The sequence below is a fragment of the Eublepharis macularius genome, chromosome 14 (genome assembly GCF_028583425.1).
Source record: "Eublepharis macularius isolate TG4126 chromosome 14, MPM_Emac_v1.0, whole genome shotgun sequence".
Taxonomy (NCBI): domain Eukaryota; kingdom Metazoa; phylum Chordata; class Lepidosauria; order Squamata; family Eublepharidae; genus Eublepharis; species Eublepharis macularius.
This window is the reverse complement of record NC_072803.1, coordinates 58,016,438-58,037,222: the sequence shown is the minus strand read 5'-3', so window position 1 is coordinate 58,037,222 and position 20,785 is coordinate 58,016,438. Positions and strand designations below refer to the sequence as shown.

At 42.9% G+C, this 20,785-nt stretch overlaps 1 protein-coding gene across 6 annotated transcripts in view; it reads right to left on the bottom strand.

The window, feature by feature from the left end:
- Positions 1-20,581, bottom strand: part of SPTAN1 (spectrin alpha, non-erythrocytic 1) — an 81,319-nt gene extending 60,738 nt beyond the window's left edge. For 5 of the 6 annotated variants that reach the window (XM_054997502.1, XM_054997497.1, XM_054997499.1 and 2 more), the window contains exons 1-8: positions 20,513-20,581; positions 9,929-10,168; positions 9,665-9,790; positions 6,330-6,470; positions 5,166-5,312; positions 2,538-2,671; positions 450-594; positions 202-356 (exon numbers count right to left, since the gene is read on the bottom strand). In XM_054997502.1, coding sequence (XP_054853477.1) covers positions 202-356; positions 450-594; positions 2,538-2,671; positions 5,166-5,312; positions 6,330-6,470; positions 9,665-9,790; positions 9,929-10,165 — 1,085 coding nt within the window. In that variant the 5' untranslated portion in view covers positions 10,166-10,168; positions 20,513-20,581. Of the gene's footprint in view, positions 1-201; positions 357-449; positions 595-2,537; positions 2,672-5,165; positions 5,313-6,329; positions 6,471-9,664; positions 9,791-9,928; positions 10,169-17,691; positions 17,742-20,512 lie in introns of those variants that run through there. The other variant, XM_054997498.1, reaches the window with a different exon arrangement.
- Between the last annotated feature and the right edge of the window lie 204 nt (positions 20,582-20,785).

Below are 20,785 nucleotides of genomic sequence, written 5' to 3'. Positions count from 1 at the left end.
ATTTCTTTCACTCATCCAGCAACGGTTCATTAAAATATGTACCTTTGAAGTGAAAGCCAAGACAAATACACATTCATGAAATATGAACCCACACGAAACTTGTCAAGATGCCTCTTTTCTCCTTCCCACTGAAGGCGATACGTATCTGGGTGTGGAAATTACACATTTTTAGAAGTCTTTCCAGACATACGACATTCTTACCGATAGGAATCATTCAGGCGAGCATGCCTCTCCGCCGCCCGAGTGCGAATCTGTTCCCAGTTGGCAATCAGTTCTTCCCGTTTCACATGGATCTGAGAGGCATTTTGAGGGTGGGACTGTTGCAATCTTTCTGCTTCTGCGCACAAAGCCTTCACCTAGAGGCAGAGAGAAAAGAGCCCACAAGCAACAATAAGGCCAGCAGCGCCACATAATTTCTTGGCCCAAATAAAAGCACCTGTTCCTTCTACCTTGTCTTCCAGAGCAGCAAGGTCCCTCTCCAAACCCTCGTGTTTGCGCAGCAACGCCTGCACGCTTGCCAGGTCTCTGCCAAAGTCATCAGAAGCCATCAGCTGCTCTTTCTCTTTGATCCAGCTTATAGTTTCGTCCACATCCCTGCAAGAAACAAATACCAATGTGGGTACTATCAGGGTACAAAGGAACAGACCTCCACAAAAGCAGCACTCTCTTTGAGACAGGGCTGTCATCATGCACGCACAAATAAAAGCCAAGTGCTCTGCACAAAATATATTTTATGCCTTTCAAATACAATACAAGAGAGACAGGCCTAGATTCTCTGGCAAGTCTGAAAACAAATTTCACTTGGCAGTTGCCCTAACATGCTTGATATGAGTTCCGAAACTGTCTTCTCCATTTCTCAGTACCCAACTTATATGGTGTCTGAACACTTCTTTACTGCATACATGGTACATGGATCGGAATGTTCAGGCTTGGCAAGTATTGTCCTAAGAATTTAGTTTAAGCTTTAAAAAGTATTGTATTAAGATCTTAATTAATCAAAATGATGTAAGGTTCTTAAGAACAATTGTGTAGGCAAAAGAAAAGCTGTGAAAGGAAACGCATAGGAAGTTCTAGCTACAATGCTCGCAGAAAATATGTTTGTGCTGCTATTAGGCTATAAAAAGTGACATTTACCTCCCCTACGGAGGATGTTAAACTATGAGACAATTTCATCTGCTTCTTCTGAAGAATATTTAATTGGTGAGATAATCTCATGTGATTATCTTACAGAACTACTGAAACACTGATTCTGATATTATTTCATTATATACTGAAAAACCCAAACATTTACCTGACCACCTAAGATGGCTATCATCACCTGCAGAATCTAAGAGGCTAGAGTTGCGCAGAGGGAAATTTTTTGGCAAAAGCCATCTCTTACTATTGCAAGCAACAATGGGAAAAGTCACACTTGCCAATATTCTCCCCTTTATGCAACTGACAAAGGCTTAGGAAGCCGATCTTGAACACCAACCACATTTGTAAGGCACAGCTGTATTATGCTACAAGAACTGCCAAAAAGCATTCCACAGCAATGAGTGAAAAGAGCTGATGGTATAAACGTTGGCAAACAGTGCATACAGACTCCACAGCAACTGGAGACAAAAGAAAATCTTTGGTTGCTCAGTTACAGAGCTGGAGTGAATAAGGGTTGTTGTTAGGGAAAGAGTAGTCTTTTTATAGTTAACTGGTAAAAATCAGGCTACAATTTCTCTCTCTCTCACACACACACACATGTACGCGCACGCATGGAAGACACTAATGGAGGGGCCGTGGCTCAGAGGTTGAGCATCTGCTTTGCATGTAGAAGGTAGCAGGTTCAATCCCCAGTGTCTCCTATTAAAAGCATCAGGCAGCAAGCACTATCAAAGATCTCCGCTTGAGGCCCTGAAGTGATGTGAAAGACCTCTGCCTACCAATGGTCTGATTCAGTATGTGGCAGAGTGTTCATTCTCACAGGCAAGCAGAACCCTAACAGAAGTAGGCGAGGAACCATATGATGATGATGATGATAACAACAACATTCGATTTATATACCGCCCTTCACAACAACTTAATGCCCACTCATACAAAGTATGTTATAATTATCCCCACAACAATCACCCTGTGAGGTGGGTGGGGCTGAGAGAGCTGTGACTGACCCAGGGTCACCCAGCTGGCTTCAAATGGAGGAGTGGGAAATCAAACCTGGTTCTCCAGGCTAAAGTCCTGCTGCTCTTAACCACTACACAAAACTGGCTCTCTGAGGGGGGGCATAGCCCTGAGACAGAGTACATGTCTGTGTGCAGATGGCACCAGCTTCAATATCGGCATCTTGGGTTAAAAGATCCCAGATAACAGGTCTGAAAAAGAAAAAGATCTTTTCCAGAGACCCTGGAGACCTACCATCAGCAAGGACAGACAGTACTGGGCTTGGTGGACTAAGGATCTGACTAGATATTAGGAAAATTCACACACACAATTTAAAATGCAGTATTTTTTTTAAAATGTAATTATTCATTAAGAAAAGTGATTGACAGAACGGGCCAAGCCCATACCTGTTAAAACGCTGCACTTCTGCTGCTCCAAAGAGTTTTCCCTGTCTTTGAAGAGCCAACCCTTTAAGACGCTGCCAGCTTGCGTTGACTTCATCTTGCTTAGATTTGATTAATTCCTCTTCAGGGTGCTGTTCCTAGAAAGTGAAGGGGGGGATCTTTTGGTGAATCTGCATTTATCTAAGCTGCGCCTGCTTTCCTAGGGCATTCTCTTTCAGTAGCTTCCATTATCTTCATAAACTCAATTACTCCTTGTCACCCCAGCAGTGAACAGTTATATGGATAGGATTACTTCTAGCTCAAAGCTCCCCCTAGTGCACTCTTTAACGAGCAAAGGGCTGACAGGTTCTGTGAAGCTGCTCTTGCTGGAGCGAGCCTCCTTAGGTCAAGGGGGAAAAATTACTGGTGTTGCAGACACACACACACACACACTCTCTCACAAGTCTTGTCTTTTGTCCAAAAGAAAAAAGATGAGGCGAACCTTTGGGATATTTTGCAAAAATCTGAAGTACGAAAATGTAGGAAGACTGCTGTTGGATCAGACCAATGTCCACTTAGTTCAGGGTTCCATTTCCCAAAAGAGGCTGGCTGGATGCCCCCAGAAGGCCTTCAAACATAGCACAGAGGACAGAGTCTCCCCCCTCTTCCCACCGTTCTTGACCCCAGCCACTGATATTTGGAGGTACACTGCCACTGAACATGGGGGTTCCATTTAGCCATATACTACATCATAGAGACTCACTGTGGTGTAGGGGCTAGAGTGACAGACTAAGATCTGAGGTTCCAGGAAACTGAACTCAGGTTCAATTTCCCATTCTGCCACGGATGTTTGCTGAGTCATCCTGGGCCAGTTACAAACTCTCAGCCTAACCTACCTCACAGGGGTTGTTGTGAGGAAAAAGATAGAGGACAGGAAAATGATATAAGCCGCTCTGGGTCCCCACTGGGGAGAAAGGAGGGTATAAATGAACTAAAATATATAAATAAATAATAGCCATTAAGGGACTTACCCGTCATGAATTTATTTAATCCCCCTTTACTGCCATCTAAGCTACTGGCCATAACTATGGCTTGTAGTAGTGAGTTCCACAAATTAATTATGAAATTATTAATTCTTGATTGTTCTGAATCCATTTCACTTGATGCCCTTGAATTCTAGTATTAGGGAAAAGGCAGATCTTAATCAAGTACGTCACTTGTCAAAGCAGGTGGTTAAGCCCACTGGCCACAACAAAGAAAGAAACTTGGAATACAGAAACTTTTGAATTGCTGTAAGTGGGAAGGAGTATGAAGGCACAGTGCCTCCTAAGACCAGACAATGCACACAGCTGAATGAAAGAGGCAGTTCCCATTTCCCATGAAAAGAAGGCTACAGTGCTTCAGAGAGCTTGCCTCGTCCCTCACACGAAGCGTTCGCTCACTCTGGTTCTTCCAGGAGGCTGAGTAAACAGATCCAGGAGGGGGAGCGTAACGATTTCAAGTAAATGTGTCCATGTGTCTTTAAATGCTTGGTGTGAGCTAGGAGGAGAGCGGGGGGGGGGGGTGAGAGAGGGACGAGTGAGTGATACGATTGGTTGATGACTGAGAGTGTGGGCGGAGTGAAGGCAGTTTGAGACTGACAGGGCAGAGAAAAAATATTCAGTCAGAAGACAGCAGGCTAGCCGTGTGCTGCCTGAGTATACTGAAGTATTTATGAGAGGAATAGAACCTGTGTGGAACCTGAACTGAGCATGTTTGTGAAAGGACACTCAGTCAGGGAAAGAGGCCAGCTGTGTGCTGCCTGAGGAGTTTAAGCATTTCTGTGAGAGAAATATTGAGTCAAGAGAAAGCAGGCAAGCTGTGTGCTGCCTGAGGAGTTTTAAGCATTTCTGTGAGAGAAATATTGAGTCAAGAGAAAGCAGGCAAGCTGTGTGCTGCCTGAGGAGTTTAAGCATTTCTGTGAGAGAAATATCGAGTCAAGAGAAAGCAGGCAAGTTGTGTGCTGCCTGAGGAGTTTTAAGCATTTCTGTGAGAGAAATACTGAGTCAAGAGAAAGCAGGCAAGCTGTGTGCTGCCTGAGGAGTTTTAAGCATTTCTGTGAGAGAAATACTGAGTCAAGAGAAAGAGAGACTAGCTGTGTGCTGCCTGAGGAGTTTTAAGCATTTCTGTGAGAGAAATAGTGAGTCAAGAGAAAGCAGGCAAGCTGTGTGCTGCCTGAGGAGTTTTAAGCATTTCTGTGAGAGAAATAGTGAGTCAAGAGAAAGCAGGCAAGCTGTGTGCTGCCTGAGGAGTTTTAAGCATTTCTGTGAGAGAAATATTGAGTCAAGAGAAAGCAGGCAAGCTGTGTGCTGCCTGAGGAGTTTAAGCATTTCTGTGAGAGAAATATTGAGGTCATAACAGGGAGTAACAGCATCCAGGCAGTGAGGAGGTTAGAAATGCTCTCCCCGCACTTCTCCTCAGACTGATGAACAAAACAGCCATCAGATTCTCATGTGACTTCAACACAGACTTCAGTTATTCTCCTCATTCACAACGTGTGCTTTGAAATGCAACTATCAGTATTGGGGGGGCGGGGGGGCTGTAGTTTAATCTGACTCAATTCCACTTCTGCGTAGCATGCACAAGGACCTCCGTAGCCGCCCAAGTTATTACCTGGATGAGCTTGCCAGCAAACTGGTTCACTTCGTTCACTCTCTCTTCATGGGCTGCTAAGTCTGTCTGGAACTCCTCAAATTTCTTCTGCAGGACCTCAACGTGCTCCAGGTCCTGGCCGAGCTCCTCGGAGGTTACTATCGCCTCCTGGTGAGCAGAACACAACCAGTTTCAAATGCACCAGAATGCCAAGTCGTTACTACATGTCATCAAAACGAGGAAAGCTCCAACGATTTAAGAGCATCAAGACAGCACATTTTGAAAGAAGCAAAGGAAAAGCCTCTGCACTGCAATTCAACAGAAGAATATTGAAAGAAAAAAAAATATCTGAACACCACAGAAGACAACTTTGTAAGCCAAATTTTTAGTTTTTGCATTTTGCAGTCTACTGGACCCAAATAAAGGTTATTATCCCATTTCATTCTGGGGTACCAATGTAGCTACTTGTTCCTTAAAACGGCATTGTAATGTTCTAGAATTATTAAAGCAATTTAGTGAGCTGAGAGCTGCCAATGCGTAAGACAAGCAGTAATAAGAAAAGTTACATGGGAAGCTTGTGGCCTTTAACGTCTAATTGTGGATGATGTTGCTAGTTACCCAAGGTAACAAACGAGACATTTTTCAGCAATGGAAGAAATGTACTCCGATCACAGTTCTACTCTCAAAAGACATCAATCCTCCTCTAAATGTATTACTTCATTTATGTTCAATTCAAACAGATAGGCTGTTTTGCCACTATACAGCCTTGATTGCTTAAAAAGCAAGCAACATGTGCCTTACAGCTTACAATTTTACTATTGTAAAATATACACATTTTAAAAGCAATCTAAGATATTGGCCTCGCTTTTCAGTGCCACTATCTCAAGTTCTTTTTTCGTTTACCCCTTTTCTCCCTAATTCGACTATTTTAAAAAACACTTCCCCTGACATTTCCCAAAAAGGCTGTAATGATCTAATGTTTATTCTCTCGCCAAAGAATTGTCAATTGTAACTTAAATTAATCTTACTGTGCTACTTTTGTGCCACAGTGAAAACTATTCCACATGGTTACAGGTGTCTGAGCCCCCCTTTTCCCCCTCAATCCAAGCCCAATTTCCCTCAAAGCAATAGGATATCAAGGAGTTACATTATCCCAGCGAGTGGCCTTAGCTACAAGACAGATACCTTGTCATTGATCCAGTCCATCACGTCCTCACATTCTCTTAAATACTGCACAAGCTTCTGAGCTTGCAGAAGCTTGACTCCCTTTTCCCTCATCTTCTCCAACAGCAGCTCCCAGAGACGATGAAGCTCTTGCAGGCGAGTCTAAGATTTTTTTTTTGTAAATTTAAAGAAAAATGAAGTAAGTAGCTACACATAAGATATTACACAGCAGTTACTACTGGAATTGTTCTTGGATATACTCAAGCTTTACACAGTTATATCATACGTTGTAACGCTTTCATTTCATGATCTTTCAGCTTTCTTATGTCTCTCTCCATATCTCCATGTGTATGAGATATATGTAAAATACAGACATGCCCCTACCATCTGTGAATAACACTTCATACATCTGACAAAGTGGTCCGTAGTCCATGAGAGCCACAATAAATCCACCAGTCTTTAAGATGTCTTTAGGCATTGCCTCTGTTTGTTGAAAGAGACTAAGATGGCTCCTTTCTGAAATTTGTCCGTGAGACTGTTAGTGCAGTTCAAACACAGTCTATTAAAAATTGCTATCACACTGCAAACTTCAGAAGTCTCTCTCAAGCAAACAAGACTAGTAATAGTCAAAAAGAGTTTGTGTTGCTCACAGTGACAACAAGAAGTCACCCCCTCACTTCCAAAAAATTACTCTATGGAAAAGATAACTGATTAAAAATTATTGATATTAAAGTCTGGGTATAAGCAATCAAGGACAGAGACAAAAAGAACTTTTACATAAGCAAGTTGTGTTGTCACATCCTTTGAATACATTCTTCTGTTGTAGCTTAAATGTAGCTCAAATGTAGTGCTCTGTATTCTGCATTATATGCACTTTCAATTGTCATTTCTATTTCTTTTTCAAATAAAACTTTATTTAAAAAACAACAAAAGATTACAACACTTATGAGAAAACAAGGACTTTAAGGAGAATCTCATGCACCCGAACTCCAAACTCTGATCCGCTGCATCAGCGGGCTTTCATATATCCTTTACATTCCTTTTCTTCTGATAAACAGTTTGCTTCAGAATTGATTCACATGAACTACTGTACGAAACCTGATTTAAATCAAAACTTTCTCTCTCAAAGCACCAAATCAAAGACAAACCTCACAAATAGCTTTGTGAGGTTTATAGGATACTGTAATATGAAGTAGGATGTTGCTATATAATCAGATTTAACAATACTGTTTTCGCATCCAGTTTATTTGTATCAAGTTACAAGTAAACCCTATTAGGTAGGAGAGATGACAGTTAAATGTTTATTTAATGACTAAATTATTAAAATGTAACAACACAATGATAGTCAAAGCCTGGAAGTCTTCTCAGTCTGAGAAAAATTACTGAAGAGTATAGAAGTGCTGCTTACAATCAAAGAGGAAATTTTAAATTGGAAAAAAAAGGACATCAAGCACACATTTGAAAACAAAAAGGGCCAAGATCTGCTCCGCCCAGCATTTACTGTGCTGCAATCATCAAAGGCAACTTGAAAGTCAGGCTGAGGAGGATGGGGGAAACCTTATGAAAAGCATAACCAACTCAGTTGTGAGTTTTAAAAGGGAAAGAAAACAGCTCACACTGCTGGAGATTATAACATTCACAGGGCAGATCTACATGTTACTAGAACCAGGGCTTTTTTTCAGCGGGAATGCGGTGGAACGGAGTTCTGGCACCTCTTGGAAATGGTCACATGGCTGGTGGCCCCGCCCCCTGATCTCCAGACAGAGGGGAGTTGAGATCGCCCTCCGCAGCGCTGGCGTGGAGGGCGATCTAAACTCCCTTCTGTCTGGAGATCAGGGGGCGGGGCCACCGGCCATGTGACCATTTTCTCCAAGGGCGATTTAAACTTTAAAAAACTCCCCCCTCATTCCAGCTGACTCAAAGTGACGTCATTGTGCAATCCTGGGAGCGTGCACACACTCTGTGCGCACGCATGTGGTACCAGGGGCACCACCTCCTGCCAGGAGTTGCCCCCTGTGCTGGCAACCCACCACCTCTTTCCCCAGAAAAAAAGCCCTGACTAGAACAATAAGGCTGCTGCCAAAAGGCATCCTGGCATCAAGTTTCCCCCTTGGTAATGTGTAGTAGAAGTTACCCAGCATGCTGACATCACCACATTTATTTCCCCACACCCACTAGCGTCAGCCCACCCCACAGAGCAAGAGTGGGGAAATGTACAAGACAGCAACAGGACATTCTATTACACATCTCAGAAGGGGAGAACTCCATCGGGATGCCCCGTGTTGCCTTCCTGCAACATGCAGTTCCACCCTCAAGCTGTAAAACATCAAATCAAGGGGAGGGGGGGAAGGACAGAGGCATTCCAAGAAAGTGAAAAAAACAGCACCCACACAGCCAATAATCCACCTACTCGTATGTGTGACCCAACTTGGATAGTAGTTACTATTGGCCGCTGTGCGGTCCTGTATGGCGTGAAAGACTGAACCATTAACACACAGGTTACCAATGCAAACAGAACACATATCAGAGCCAGTATCTATGAGCAGAGCCCATTATTATCATATTTTTAGAAAAAAATGAGCCTGCATTCCACAAAGCTATTTATTTGAGGAGTGGCTTTGCAGGCATACCATTCACGGGAGTAGAATGATGGCCATCTGTGGAGCAAGCTGTTTGTGAACTAAAGCTTTAGATGCTGCCCTCTGAAAAGGAGATCCTTTTTTCCCCTTATGACGGCAAAGTCACCATAACAACCTTTTAGCACTTTCCTAAGTTCTGCTTGGTAGCAAGGATGAGCAGTTGTTCTGCCACTTACATATTTAAATAAAAGGTATTTTGCACATTTGGTAGTTCTAACCATTGTTAGCAATCTGAAGGGAAACAAACAAGCTTGGGATCTCATTTTATAATGAAGTATTGTTAAATAGTAGTCCTAAGAGCCCAATTTCCTCAGAGCTTGGAAGCTAAGCAGGGTTGGTATTTGGATGAGAGACGACCAAGGAAGACGGGGGCCGCTATGCAGAGGAGGGCAATGGCAAACCACGTCTGCTCACCCCTTGCCTTGAAAAGGTTTTCAAGCTGGTTACTAAAACGGACTTGACTAGGAAGTAGAATCATCCCCAGCATTGCGTCTGGAGGATTGTTATCTGCCATGCCATTTGTTAAGACACTGCTCAGTTGCCGCACTTCACTGCAGAACATTACAAGAGTAACTGGCCAGGGATCCCGATCAACGCTGCTACTATGGGGACCCTGACAGAGCGCTTAAAGCTGCTCCCCTACTGCAATGCTACTGGAAGTGGCCAATTAACCAGCAGCCCATTATAGAACAGCCATGCCAAATCTCCAACACTCACCCTTATAGTTTCGGAAGAAAAATGTCCCTCGTTAATCATCTGGTTACCAGTCTCATCCAATTTAACAATGGCGCCTGCGTTGGCTTGCACTTCAGCTTCAAAGGCCTGATGTTTCTGCAGTTTCCCCTGAAAGAAGGAAGCGTCAAACATGAGCCATGCGCATCACCTACATAATTTCCACCCAGATATTTTAAGGTCTTCGACATGCACCACTGTCAACTATTAACCTAGGCCTAGTGCTGACAACCTGAAGGCAGCCCCTACCTGCAGATTGGTTGGGTCTTTGTAATTTTCATCAGAAGCGATCTGGAGCTTCTCCTGGATCCATTTTTCCAGCTCATCTGCATCACGCTGAAAAAACTGGAACCTGTAGGAATCTTCCAGCTTTTGGCGCCTCAAGGTGGACAGTTCCTTGAACCTGTGGTAGCGGTCCAAAACCTGTTGACGCCTCTCTTGGATGTCCTCTGCTGTTTCCAGCACTTTTACTCCAGTAGGATCCATTTTCTAAAAGTCAACAGATGTTGATTAGTTCTTTGACACGAAACACCGCCAGACCCAGCAGAAAGGAAATTCAAATAAGGAAAAATCACACGTCCCTTTCTTCTCAAAAAATATTAAAATGGCAGAACCTAACGAAGGAGTTATTTTGGTCTGAAAAGTCTGGATGCATGTTAAAAAATAAAGGCACTACAACACAGAGCAGAAGTAGATAGCAGGGGAAACAGAGCAAATTCACAGACTGGTTTATGCTGCTGCAGTCCTGTGGGAGCCAACAGGCTTATGGTACTGCAAGATGCCTGTAAATTCTCACAAATGAGATTTTTAAAAGTCAGCAGAGAAAGAACTCCCCACCCTTTTAACTGAAACAACAAGAGACTGGAAAGCTTTTCATTTGTTTAAAATTATGCCATAACAGCATGCGGCACGCACAGTTTCCAGAATGACAATGGCTGTAGGGAAGGTCATTTGGCTAAAATCACCGGGATTTTCAGAACAGTCATGTTTACAATTTGGTTTTCTGCATTCTCATCATCCTTCCGTTAAATAAAAATGCATATCTTTACCGGCAAAATTCATGACAGCATGTTTGCAATGTAGCTCTCTTGCCTAAGTTCTTATTGGCCACGATCAATCCATCTTTGCCGGCTGTGCATTTTGACTGCAATTTTAACCCTGGTGTCTTGTTTCATGTCTAAAATTCTAGAAATTATCTATTGCCTCCTCAAGCTCTGACAAGCCTCATAGGACACTTTCTATCCTCTTTCCCAAAGTGCTGGAGACGCATGTCTGTCTCTCTCTCCCTACATCCTATTAATATCAGTGATACGAAGATACAACCTATTTGACTAAATTAGATGAATTTGGTGTCACAAAGGCTGAGATACAAACAGATGCACACACTGTAATTTTGTCATGTTTTCTCTTTTTCAAAAAAGGTTTTCCATGTAGCACATGAGGGAGCTATTCAAGGAACACCAATCCAAACCACTCTGTGTAGCACAGAATAAGAGATGCTTCTAAAAAAGCTGCCTGTATTTGGAAGACATTACAGTCATATCAGTTCGATGCATTACAAACAAAGATGGTTAAAGTAAAAGTAATAAAATATGCAAATAAGACAAACACATGCTTGGAATCACGAGATATTCACAGAAGAGCCTGGAACGGTTGCTTCTTCATTTTGCCATGTGTATTCGGTAGCAGATCTGGGTTTGCCGCTCTCCTATGTGAGGAATTGCACTTAGGCCGTGGTAACTACTCACTGACCATTTAAGCCAGCAAGAGTCCAGTCCAAGAGGTTAGCAATTGCCAGCTTACCGGCAAATAAACTTTTTGCCATTTTTTGGTGGGATCTTTTTTTTAAACAAAAAACTAGCAGTTGCTTTCAGAGCTCAAACAACAAGCGGCTGTTATTAAATCTCTTCTCAGCTGCATGCCAAACCTCCCAATCACCATCCCCGAATCACATCTGCATGCAGTTTTGTTCAATAAATTCCCAAAGGTAGGAAACTATTTGATACAGCCTTATCTTTCCCATTAGAAACCAGGCTTCCGACAAGGACAGTGGTTGATGGGAGCACATGACACATGGGGGTGAATTCACACATTCCAGCCTGTTCTCCCATCACAATTCCACCCTGCTGAAGGACAGCTGTTTCAGCAGCAGTAGTTATTTTTGTGAACTCTGAGGCCCCCAACTGCATTGCGGTATTTTAAGAAGGTGTGTGTGGGGAGGGGGGAGGTTGCTGGGCTCTGTCGGCTTTCGTAATTGTATATTTTCAGTATTTTACTTCCCAGACAAAGCTGGAACATGAAGATGCCTCTGTCTGCTTTCAGCATCCGCACAGTCACGCATCAGCCACTGGGCAGTTGAAAACAGGCCGTCCAGCTATAATTCCAGTTCAACACCAGATTAGCATCACTGACCAACCAGATGCTCCCTCCCTTGGTTCCAGTCTAGTAATAATTCTCCCACAAAAGCAACAAGGACATGCAAGTGACTAATTGCTACAAATGAAATGCTAAGTGACTGCAATCATGCTAAACCTAATCTTTGGAAAGCTGCGCTGGCAGGGCGCGGCAGGAGGCTGCACCTGCTCCCAGTCGGACTCGCCTCCACCTCCTGTTTCTGCCCAGTTTTTAAAACACAAGGAAACATTTTGCTTTCTCCCTCAGGAGCAGCTCTTTCTTTTACTGCTAACTCTTTGTGTTGTTTCCATAGAATCCACCATTATTCCCCGGGCTCAGCTGCTTGAGAAATCCACATTGTACTCCTGTCCAAATACATTTTAGGATTCACGAGTTAACCATCCCCTCTCTCGCTATTCCAATCACGCTACTCAACTTGCTCTTTCAGCAGAATTTGCAAAAATAAAAGGCTCTCTTTGTAACTGGAACAAGTCAATCGGAAAAGCAGTGCCTTGGTCCAGCAATAATGGACTGCTCTTTCCTGCAGGAGGGGGAAAAAAGCTGACGTCAGCATGCCTGTGTTCTGCCAAAGCACGATCATCAGCGCTCACTGGGGAACTGCAACCACAGACGGCCAGCAGTTGCTGATGCTGCAGAGCAACGCATTGTGCATTCCACATTTTCACCTCAGAACCGCAGAGGCCCCTGCCTCGAGCCGACCTGAAAACCATTCGTCAACCTGCTTCTGTACAGCCGGTCTCTAAAACACAATCATCCTTGCTCTGCAAAAAGGCCTGCGTCTGTGCAAAACAAGGATGGGTACCCAAAGGAACCTGTGATGATTTTAAAATGCAAACGTAAATTCTGCTGTGCTTGAAGCTGGACGTGGAACAACAGACGTTGTTCTGGGGCTCCGCGGCACACAGACGCCATCACATTCCACGCATTACTGCTGGCTGCCTGGGCTGGTGCAGAAGAGAGACCAGCCCCTCCTGTCTGCAATCTGCACTGTGCTGATAAGGTCAAACACTAGATAGAAAGTTCCAGGCTGAGCAGTGAAGCTGAATTAATTACGCTACTTTCTTCCGAGAGAAAGAGCTCTGACTATAAGCTCATAGTGTGTGTGAGGGGGTGGAATTAAGAAACAAGATTTTCAGTGCTGCCACAGTCACCTTGGAAGTGGCACGATTCTTCAGCAGTAAGTTAAAATCCTGGGAAATGGATAACACCGGGGGAACTCAAACGCTAATTAAACAGTCTCCCTTTCATTTTAAAGTTACAGCTACTATTATAGGGGTTTCAATGGGACAACTGCAAAGATGTGGACTTGGGGTGGGAAGAAAACCAACAGTGATTAAACGCTCGACTGCATTTTTAAAAAATTGTTGGTTGAAGTCCCTCAGAAGCAATAATTAAAAAACAGAATGCCCGGCATCTTATTGGGAATGTCAAACGGTGGGTATTTTTAGATACTGCAATGCAACAGTCAGGATGTCAGCAACGCTATTCACGAAGGAAAAGCTGTTGTGAAGAGAAGCGTTAAAGTAGCATTAAAATGGTGTCCAAACAAAAACATTTTCATACCACACCACCGTCACACACTTATGTTTCCCCTACACATGAGTAACCACTGAGGAGGAAAAAAACCTTTGCACACTTTGGCAAAGAATGCAGCAGCATCTGTTTTGGGGCGTGGATGCAAGCTGGAAAACGAATGGCCATTTGCTGTGAAACACACATGCACTCTCTCTACACAGGCTGGGGTACATACTTGCCCTTCATTGTGTGAGAAAAATGTCAGAGGTTAAGAGCTCCTTGTTCAATATCTTCATTCCTACCATTATGCATTCTGGTGCTTAAACTTTGGTTGCCCGCACAAGATTCTTAGTATCTGTTATTTGTGCAAGTAAGCAACAGAAGACAAGTTAAGTGTAAAGCTTCGTACCACTGTAACAAGAAAACCAATTGCTTAGGAAGAATAAGTGGAGATGTTCTATGCCTTCCCCCAACCCGGGGTTTCTGTATTTTAAAGGCACCCACTGTAATGGGAAGCATTTTGCTAATTTAAAAATAAAGCACAATATAGGCAGACACTCCCTTAATAAATTTTGCATCCCTTGATGTCAAGATTTTAAAAAATCAGTAAGCCATCTAAATTTAACTCCCTCCAAGAGGCCAAAATTAATCGTTGTGGCTTTAGTATATTCTCATTAGCCATCAATAGCAATTTTTAAAAATGAGCTTTTAAGGGGGCAATAGGGCTGAGTGACTTTTAGGGTTGTGAAAAAAAAATTCTATCTGCAGAACAAATGTTGCAAACCCACTGCGGCCCTTAACCTCTGGTTCCAGACGAATATGAAGATACATGATGCCTTTTCCCCATCATCTACCTGAATTTCAAGTTATGGCATTTTAGAAGTTCTCCCTAGAATGCATGCAACAATCTCTCAGCAGAGGCCAGAATGTCTGTTTGGATGCCCAGCAGCCTCAGCCTGCTTTGGATCACTTCTGCAGTACTTGGCTTGACTTCTGTTACTTTCAGAGGTGACCTTTAAGCATCACATACTGGGGCCATTTCAAACAGGCTGACCAGAGATACAAATGGCAAATTTACCCAGGAGGAAGGAGTGTTCGTGTTCTTTGGACACAGGAAACCATGGTTACAAAAATGAACTGACCACTGCCAGGAATGCTTACCCTGAAGTCAACAACCAGGTTATGGCAATCATCTTCATCAGATGGCTTTCATAATGCCTGCTGTGCGTTTTCACACAGGATGGCATAAAAGAGAATCTTTGCAACTCATGGAAAATTAGGACTTTTTAATGCAAGATGTAACAGAAGTGTCTGACAGTAACTTTTATTATATACAGCTTTTTAACACTCCTCCATTCCTTACCAGACATGGACTAGCAGCAACTGCATTTTACACAAAAGCTTCTGAGAAAAATCAATTATCTTGGAACACATGCCATTAAAAAAAACCTCAGTGCAAATAATCACTCAATTCCCTATCCTATTCTCCTTGGCATTATCTTGCTATCATCATTTGTACCACTGTGTAAATCAGCTTACTTTATCTTGGAATTAGTGAGGTTTTACATTCTTTCTGTTGACCTAAATTCTGTCTTATGTGACTTGCTTATTTTCATTATACTGAACCAAACAGAGAAAAATATAACCGCCCCTAGAGCAGCAGCAATAATATAGCAACTGCAGACCAACGTAATAAACAGCACTGAAGCGCTCCAGTAGGTTATCATCAAAATGAGTCTAAAATGCTGCAATATGCTGGGGTAGAATTTGCAGGTGGATTGCATCAGCCAGTAGTTGTAAAAGGTCAGACCACTTTGAAAAGACAACCCATGCCAGCAACATCTCATACAAAAACATCATGCTACTTACGAAATCCTCAGAAACTGCTAGAAAAGCATGCTGATCACACACCATGCGGGAGAGGGGAGGGGGGAAAGAGCTGAAACCTTTAAGACATCTAGAGCCCCCAAATTGGAAAGCCATAATTAGACTGCTATTGGGTTGCTTTTTTTTTTTGTTCTAGGTAGTAACACACACACACACACACACACACACACACACACAGAGAGAGCTTTAAGGAAATTCAATGAAAATTTGATCACTGCCAAAAAGGAAAAAAGCAAACAGGAAAAAGGGTGGCTCTATTATTACATGCATATTGTAAAGTACCTGGACTCTGATTTTGCGAAATGATGACAGCATGATGGAGGAATGCGAAGTCTAAAAGGGAGGAGTATACTGAGATCATGTCTTATGAGCTATACGCATATTCAATTAAGTGAAACTTTTGACAACTCAGAAAATATGACCAACCATCTCTCACAGCCCATCCTAATTTGTAAAAAGAATTTCACAGCTATTCAAGTAAATTTCCACACATTTTGTTTCCATTTAAAATTAAAGCAGCCAAACATCATGAAAAAGCATCAACAGCTTCTCAGGTGGGAAGGTGTTCTCCTTTTTTCCCAAAAATTACCATGTGAAATAGCTCTGGGCAGCTACCCTCCAAGTAAAACCTCACTGTGTTTAGGTTTAATGAACAAAACTCAGGTTTGAAGGTTCTAGATGCAAACACCTTCCAAAAAGCCATCTTCAGGAGACAAACACCTCAAATAAGAAGTGGGAAATATCTGTGTGACAAGTTTTGAAGAGCAGGACAATGGTAATGTCAGATATAGGCCTAATAAGAATTCACCACATAGGACAGATACACTCCATGGTGCTTCATGTGAAAAACAGCATGTCTCTCTCTTTTGCCTCCTTCTTCACGCAAATCCGTGTTTACCATGACATGCTTAACACATTATAAATTATTTCTTATAGTCAGACTGTGACATGCTGAGCTGCTTGATCCTTGACCAACCAACAGGAGCCAGCGCTAAACTGCATTTGGCAATCTCTCTTGTACCATCTGCAGTCTGCTCCACCCTGTTACACTGGAGCAGGTTCCAGATACTACTAACAAAGGGGAAAGAACATTATGGTTGTCAGAAAAGAAAAAGGTCCCAGCTTAAAAGCTACTGCATCAATGGGCTAAATGAGTGAGCTCCTCAGCAGCACACACCAAAAACGTAACAACTCAACACCACCTTCTAAAAGGCTACATTAACAAAGCGTTATTTAAATCAACTTTTTGGGGGGAAGAGGAGCAATTTCACATAAGTAATCCAAAGGCTGGTAATCAGCAAGTTACATACTTTTGTTAATTTCATGGCCACCCATACAATTTTTTACTATTAAGTTGCAGTTATGGAAACACTGCTGTAATTTTATTTACCCAGTTTCTCTCTCATTAACTCATTTGTGGCTTCTTGCCAACACTGCAGAAATGTTCCTTTGCCCCCAAAGCCATTTGATAATTTCTGCTCTACTGTTTTATAAAACCAATGCAATTTTATAGGGCAATTGATTTGATAGTCTTCATTAAAAATTTAGAATATAATATTTCCCCCCAAAGACTCTTTTTGGAATAAGCAAAAGCTTATTACTTTTACTTCTCATGTATGAATAATGCCTTTAAAATATGCTGTATATCCAGTATTTTTAAAAAGCAGAGGGTTCCCAGCATTATTTTCTAATTGTTTGTTCACCCCCTGAAATGTTTGATCGCCCCAGAAGAAATACCTTCTGGAATCTAACTAAGATCATATACGAAACAGCTCAACTGTTATCCAGGTTTAAGGAATAAAATCTGCAGAGAATGCAATAATTACTGCAGCATATATGACAAATATTTCCCTAAGCATAAAAATGAATCAAATACAACTGAAGAATTGCCTAAGTCATTACAGTGGTAAAACAACATCCTTTTACTGTCAACACAAGGATGAATATAATTAAAATAATGATAAACCTCTAGCCTATTAGGTATTGTATATAAACTGACAATGGGAAAGAGACTATCAGGCTTAATAACTATTTTCAATTTACAGAAAATGTTCTATGATCAAGCAGGGTCACGGGAAAAGGACATTGTTTTTAGACTGTTAGTGCTGTTCCATTATTTTAAATTTTAAAAATGCAACATCCTCTCCTTTCTGCTAAGTCAAGAGAGAACCCTGTGCCACCCGTTCTATAGTTACCTGATTTATTAGGTGCAGGTAATTGGTTTAGCTGGGAAACCCTTTCCCCTAGAAATCACACGTGTTCCTCTGCTATGCTGTTATCGTCTGACCTTGGACTGGGCGGAGAATGTGAACGCTAAGGGAAGCCATTGCTGCAGAATGCAGGGGCGCTCAGCGGCTCTTCCTCTGTTCAATTTCCCCCTTTCCAATCAGGATGGGGAGCCATCTTCTATCCAAGCTTGCCTCAGGACCGGGGACGGGGAGCCATCTTTCTGGCCTTTTTCTTGAAGAAGCGGAGGGCTTGCTGTCGGCATGTATTTGTCAAGCATATTTAAATCACTCTCAAAGGCTCTGAATGAAATTCCTGTGGCTGCTACGAAGGGCGGATCCTCTTCTTCTCTCTCCCGCCCCTTCCCCCCATACTATGTCGACTCCAACATCTTGTCCAAGGGCGCAAGGATCAACCAGTCCATCAGGGGCAGGAAAACAATGCAACAACAGTCACCCCACCCAGGTCTCCTCCACCCTCATCCTCTTTTATACACTCAAGCCTAATGAATCAAGATTTGGAATGCAGTTGCTGCTGTTAAAGATGTGTTATATATATTTTTAAAATGTGTACTGATGTGTCAGTGAACATGTAAATGTCTGCAAGCATATCAATGGCAGGTGGTTTTGTAAACAACAGAGCAAGCACTCAGTATCACAGATTACTCTTAGAATAACTACCACCCCCTCTTTTGCAGTCACTAATACGGTAAAAATCACCATATTCAAATTCACAAAACAAAATAAAGCAGGTGTCCAGTGGCACCTTAAAGACTAATCCAATTTTTAGTATAAGCTTTCATGAATCAGATCTCTCTCCCTCATATGCATCATTATTTTATGACGGAATAAATTCTGTCAAGGCTTTAAGGCGCCACTGGACTCCGGTTTTATTTGGCTGCTGCAGACTAACATGGCTACCTATCTGGAATTATGCAGCGTACTAGTTACTATTTGTTAGTGCTATCTTCATTTTAAAAAACCACACACAAACATGCGGTATGATAGCCACCTACAAATCTCCCTCTGGCATTTCCATGCTTTTAATAATATTTTTTAAAAGAGCACTTGCCACAGGGTACTGTAGCCTTGCTATAAATTTGTGAGCAAGTGCTGACGGATACCAAGGACAAATAACAGGTAACAAGGACAGGCATTTACAAGGAACCCTGATGGTAACCCAGAACAAGTCAAAGTTAATTTTGCTAAGAGCAGGGGAAAGGGACTGGTTGGATGTTCAAAACAAGGCTGAAAAATACATGTCAGAACCCACAGCAACAAATTTTTTTAGGCATCTGTCCCAAGATCTTTCCTCCCAGATGATCCAAGTCATTATCAAGGAACATATTCTGTTTGTCATATGTGGAGGTTTTTACTTGCACAGAATTTAAACAGGATCTTGCTTATTGTCAAATGTCAGCCAGCATGATATATTGGACAGAGTGTAAGGCTAGGATTTGGGAGACCTTGCTCCAAATCCCGACTCTTCTACGGTAGCTTCCTAGGTGACCTTGGACCAGGCACACACTCTCAGTCTAACCTACTTCACAGGGTTGTTGTGGGAATAAAACGGAGAAAAGAATGATGTAAGTCGCTTTGTCTCCCAATCGGGAAGAAAAGTGTTGTACCCATGAAGCAAATAAATAAGGTGCTGCTTGAACAATTGAACCATATGAATAACAACCACCATTCCTTCATGAATTCAAACATGCATGCCAGCAATTAGCAGCCCAAGAGGCAGAGAATTTTTCAAAAACATTCAGTTTAGTCTCAGTACAATTAGATAGTAAATCTAAACAGAAGTGTACAAGCTTCCCCACCCATCAATTGTGTATCTAGAAAGAACAGCTCCTAACCCAAAGGCAGCTTGGCCCTAGCATATTTACTCAGAAACAAGTCCCATTTTACTTTAAGGGTCTTATTCTTAAGTAAATGTGCATAAGACTGTAGACAACCTAATTTTATGCATATTTACTCAGAAGAAAATCACACTGCTTGGTCTTTGCTTCCATCTTAGCCAAAACTTCTATAGTATCCTAAGTGTGTTCCTGCAAAGTACCATGCACGTCAATATTATAACTGCATCCCACTTTTTATCCAAAACTCCAGTCCCAAAGCAGCTAGCAGAAATTTTAAAAACCCAGTACAAATGCCAATGAACAAGAGGATCCTCAGCTCAGCAGGATCCAGGCAGGAAAGCAGGCTGTTTGGCTGCTGTCTGCCCTTCCTTTGATAACAACTAGAAGGGAGGGAAGGAAGGGCTGTGAACTGGCTCTAGACATGATGGCGGGATGTATGACTTCTGCCCTCTCCATTCTCTGCTTGCCTCATTGATGGCGATTTGGAGGAGGAAGGAATCCAGGAACAACTAATGGGCACTAATTTTGTCAGTCTTATAGGTGCTACTGTACTCTTGCTCTTTTCTACTGCATTTGGTAACTAGTACTCTGAAGTAATTGTAATATATATATATATGTAGAGACGTCAACCCTAATCAATCCATGGCTTTAGCATCCTCCTCCCCTCTAAAAAACAGCAACACCCAATGCTGCAAACAGCCCTCAAACATCAGCTCTCTCTGCAGGCACAAAGGCTGCAACACTGGCAGGCGCCTCGAGGGGGCGCTCTGAAACCCCACCTTCGCGCCCGCCTCACCGACGCGGCCCCTTCCCACCCTTACCTTTGCGCCGCGGCCTAAAAAGACCCCTCCTCACTTTGAGGGCCCTCTCATGACGGACGCTGTCCATCCTCGTCCCCCCCCCTTCTCCCCACCCCTCCATCTCCTCCTCACCGGGTCTGTCACGAAGGGCCCCCTTCCTCTCCCAAGCACACGAGCTTTGCTCCTGCCTCCCACCGCACCTCTCCCTCTCAGACACCGACTGCCCGGCGCTCGCGCCAACGCCCCTATTTATAAAGGCAGCGGAGGTGACGTCACCACCGCAGAACGCGGCGGCTAGGAAAGGCGGAAAAAGGCGAAGCGGCGAAAAAGAGCGGCCTCGCCCAACCCGTCTGTTCGGCTGCGGCGTTCCTTTCCCTCCGAAAGGTGGCGGAAAGAGCCGAAGGC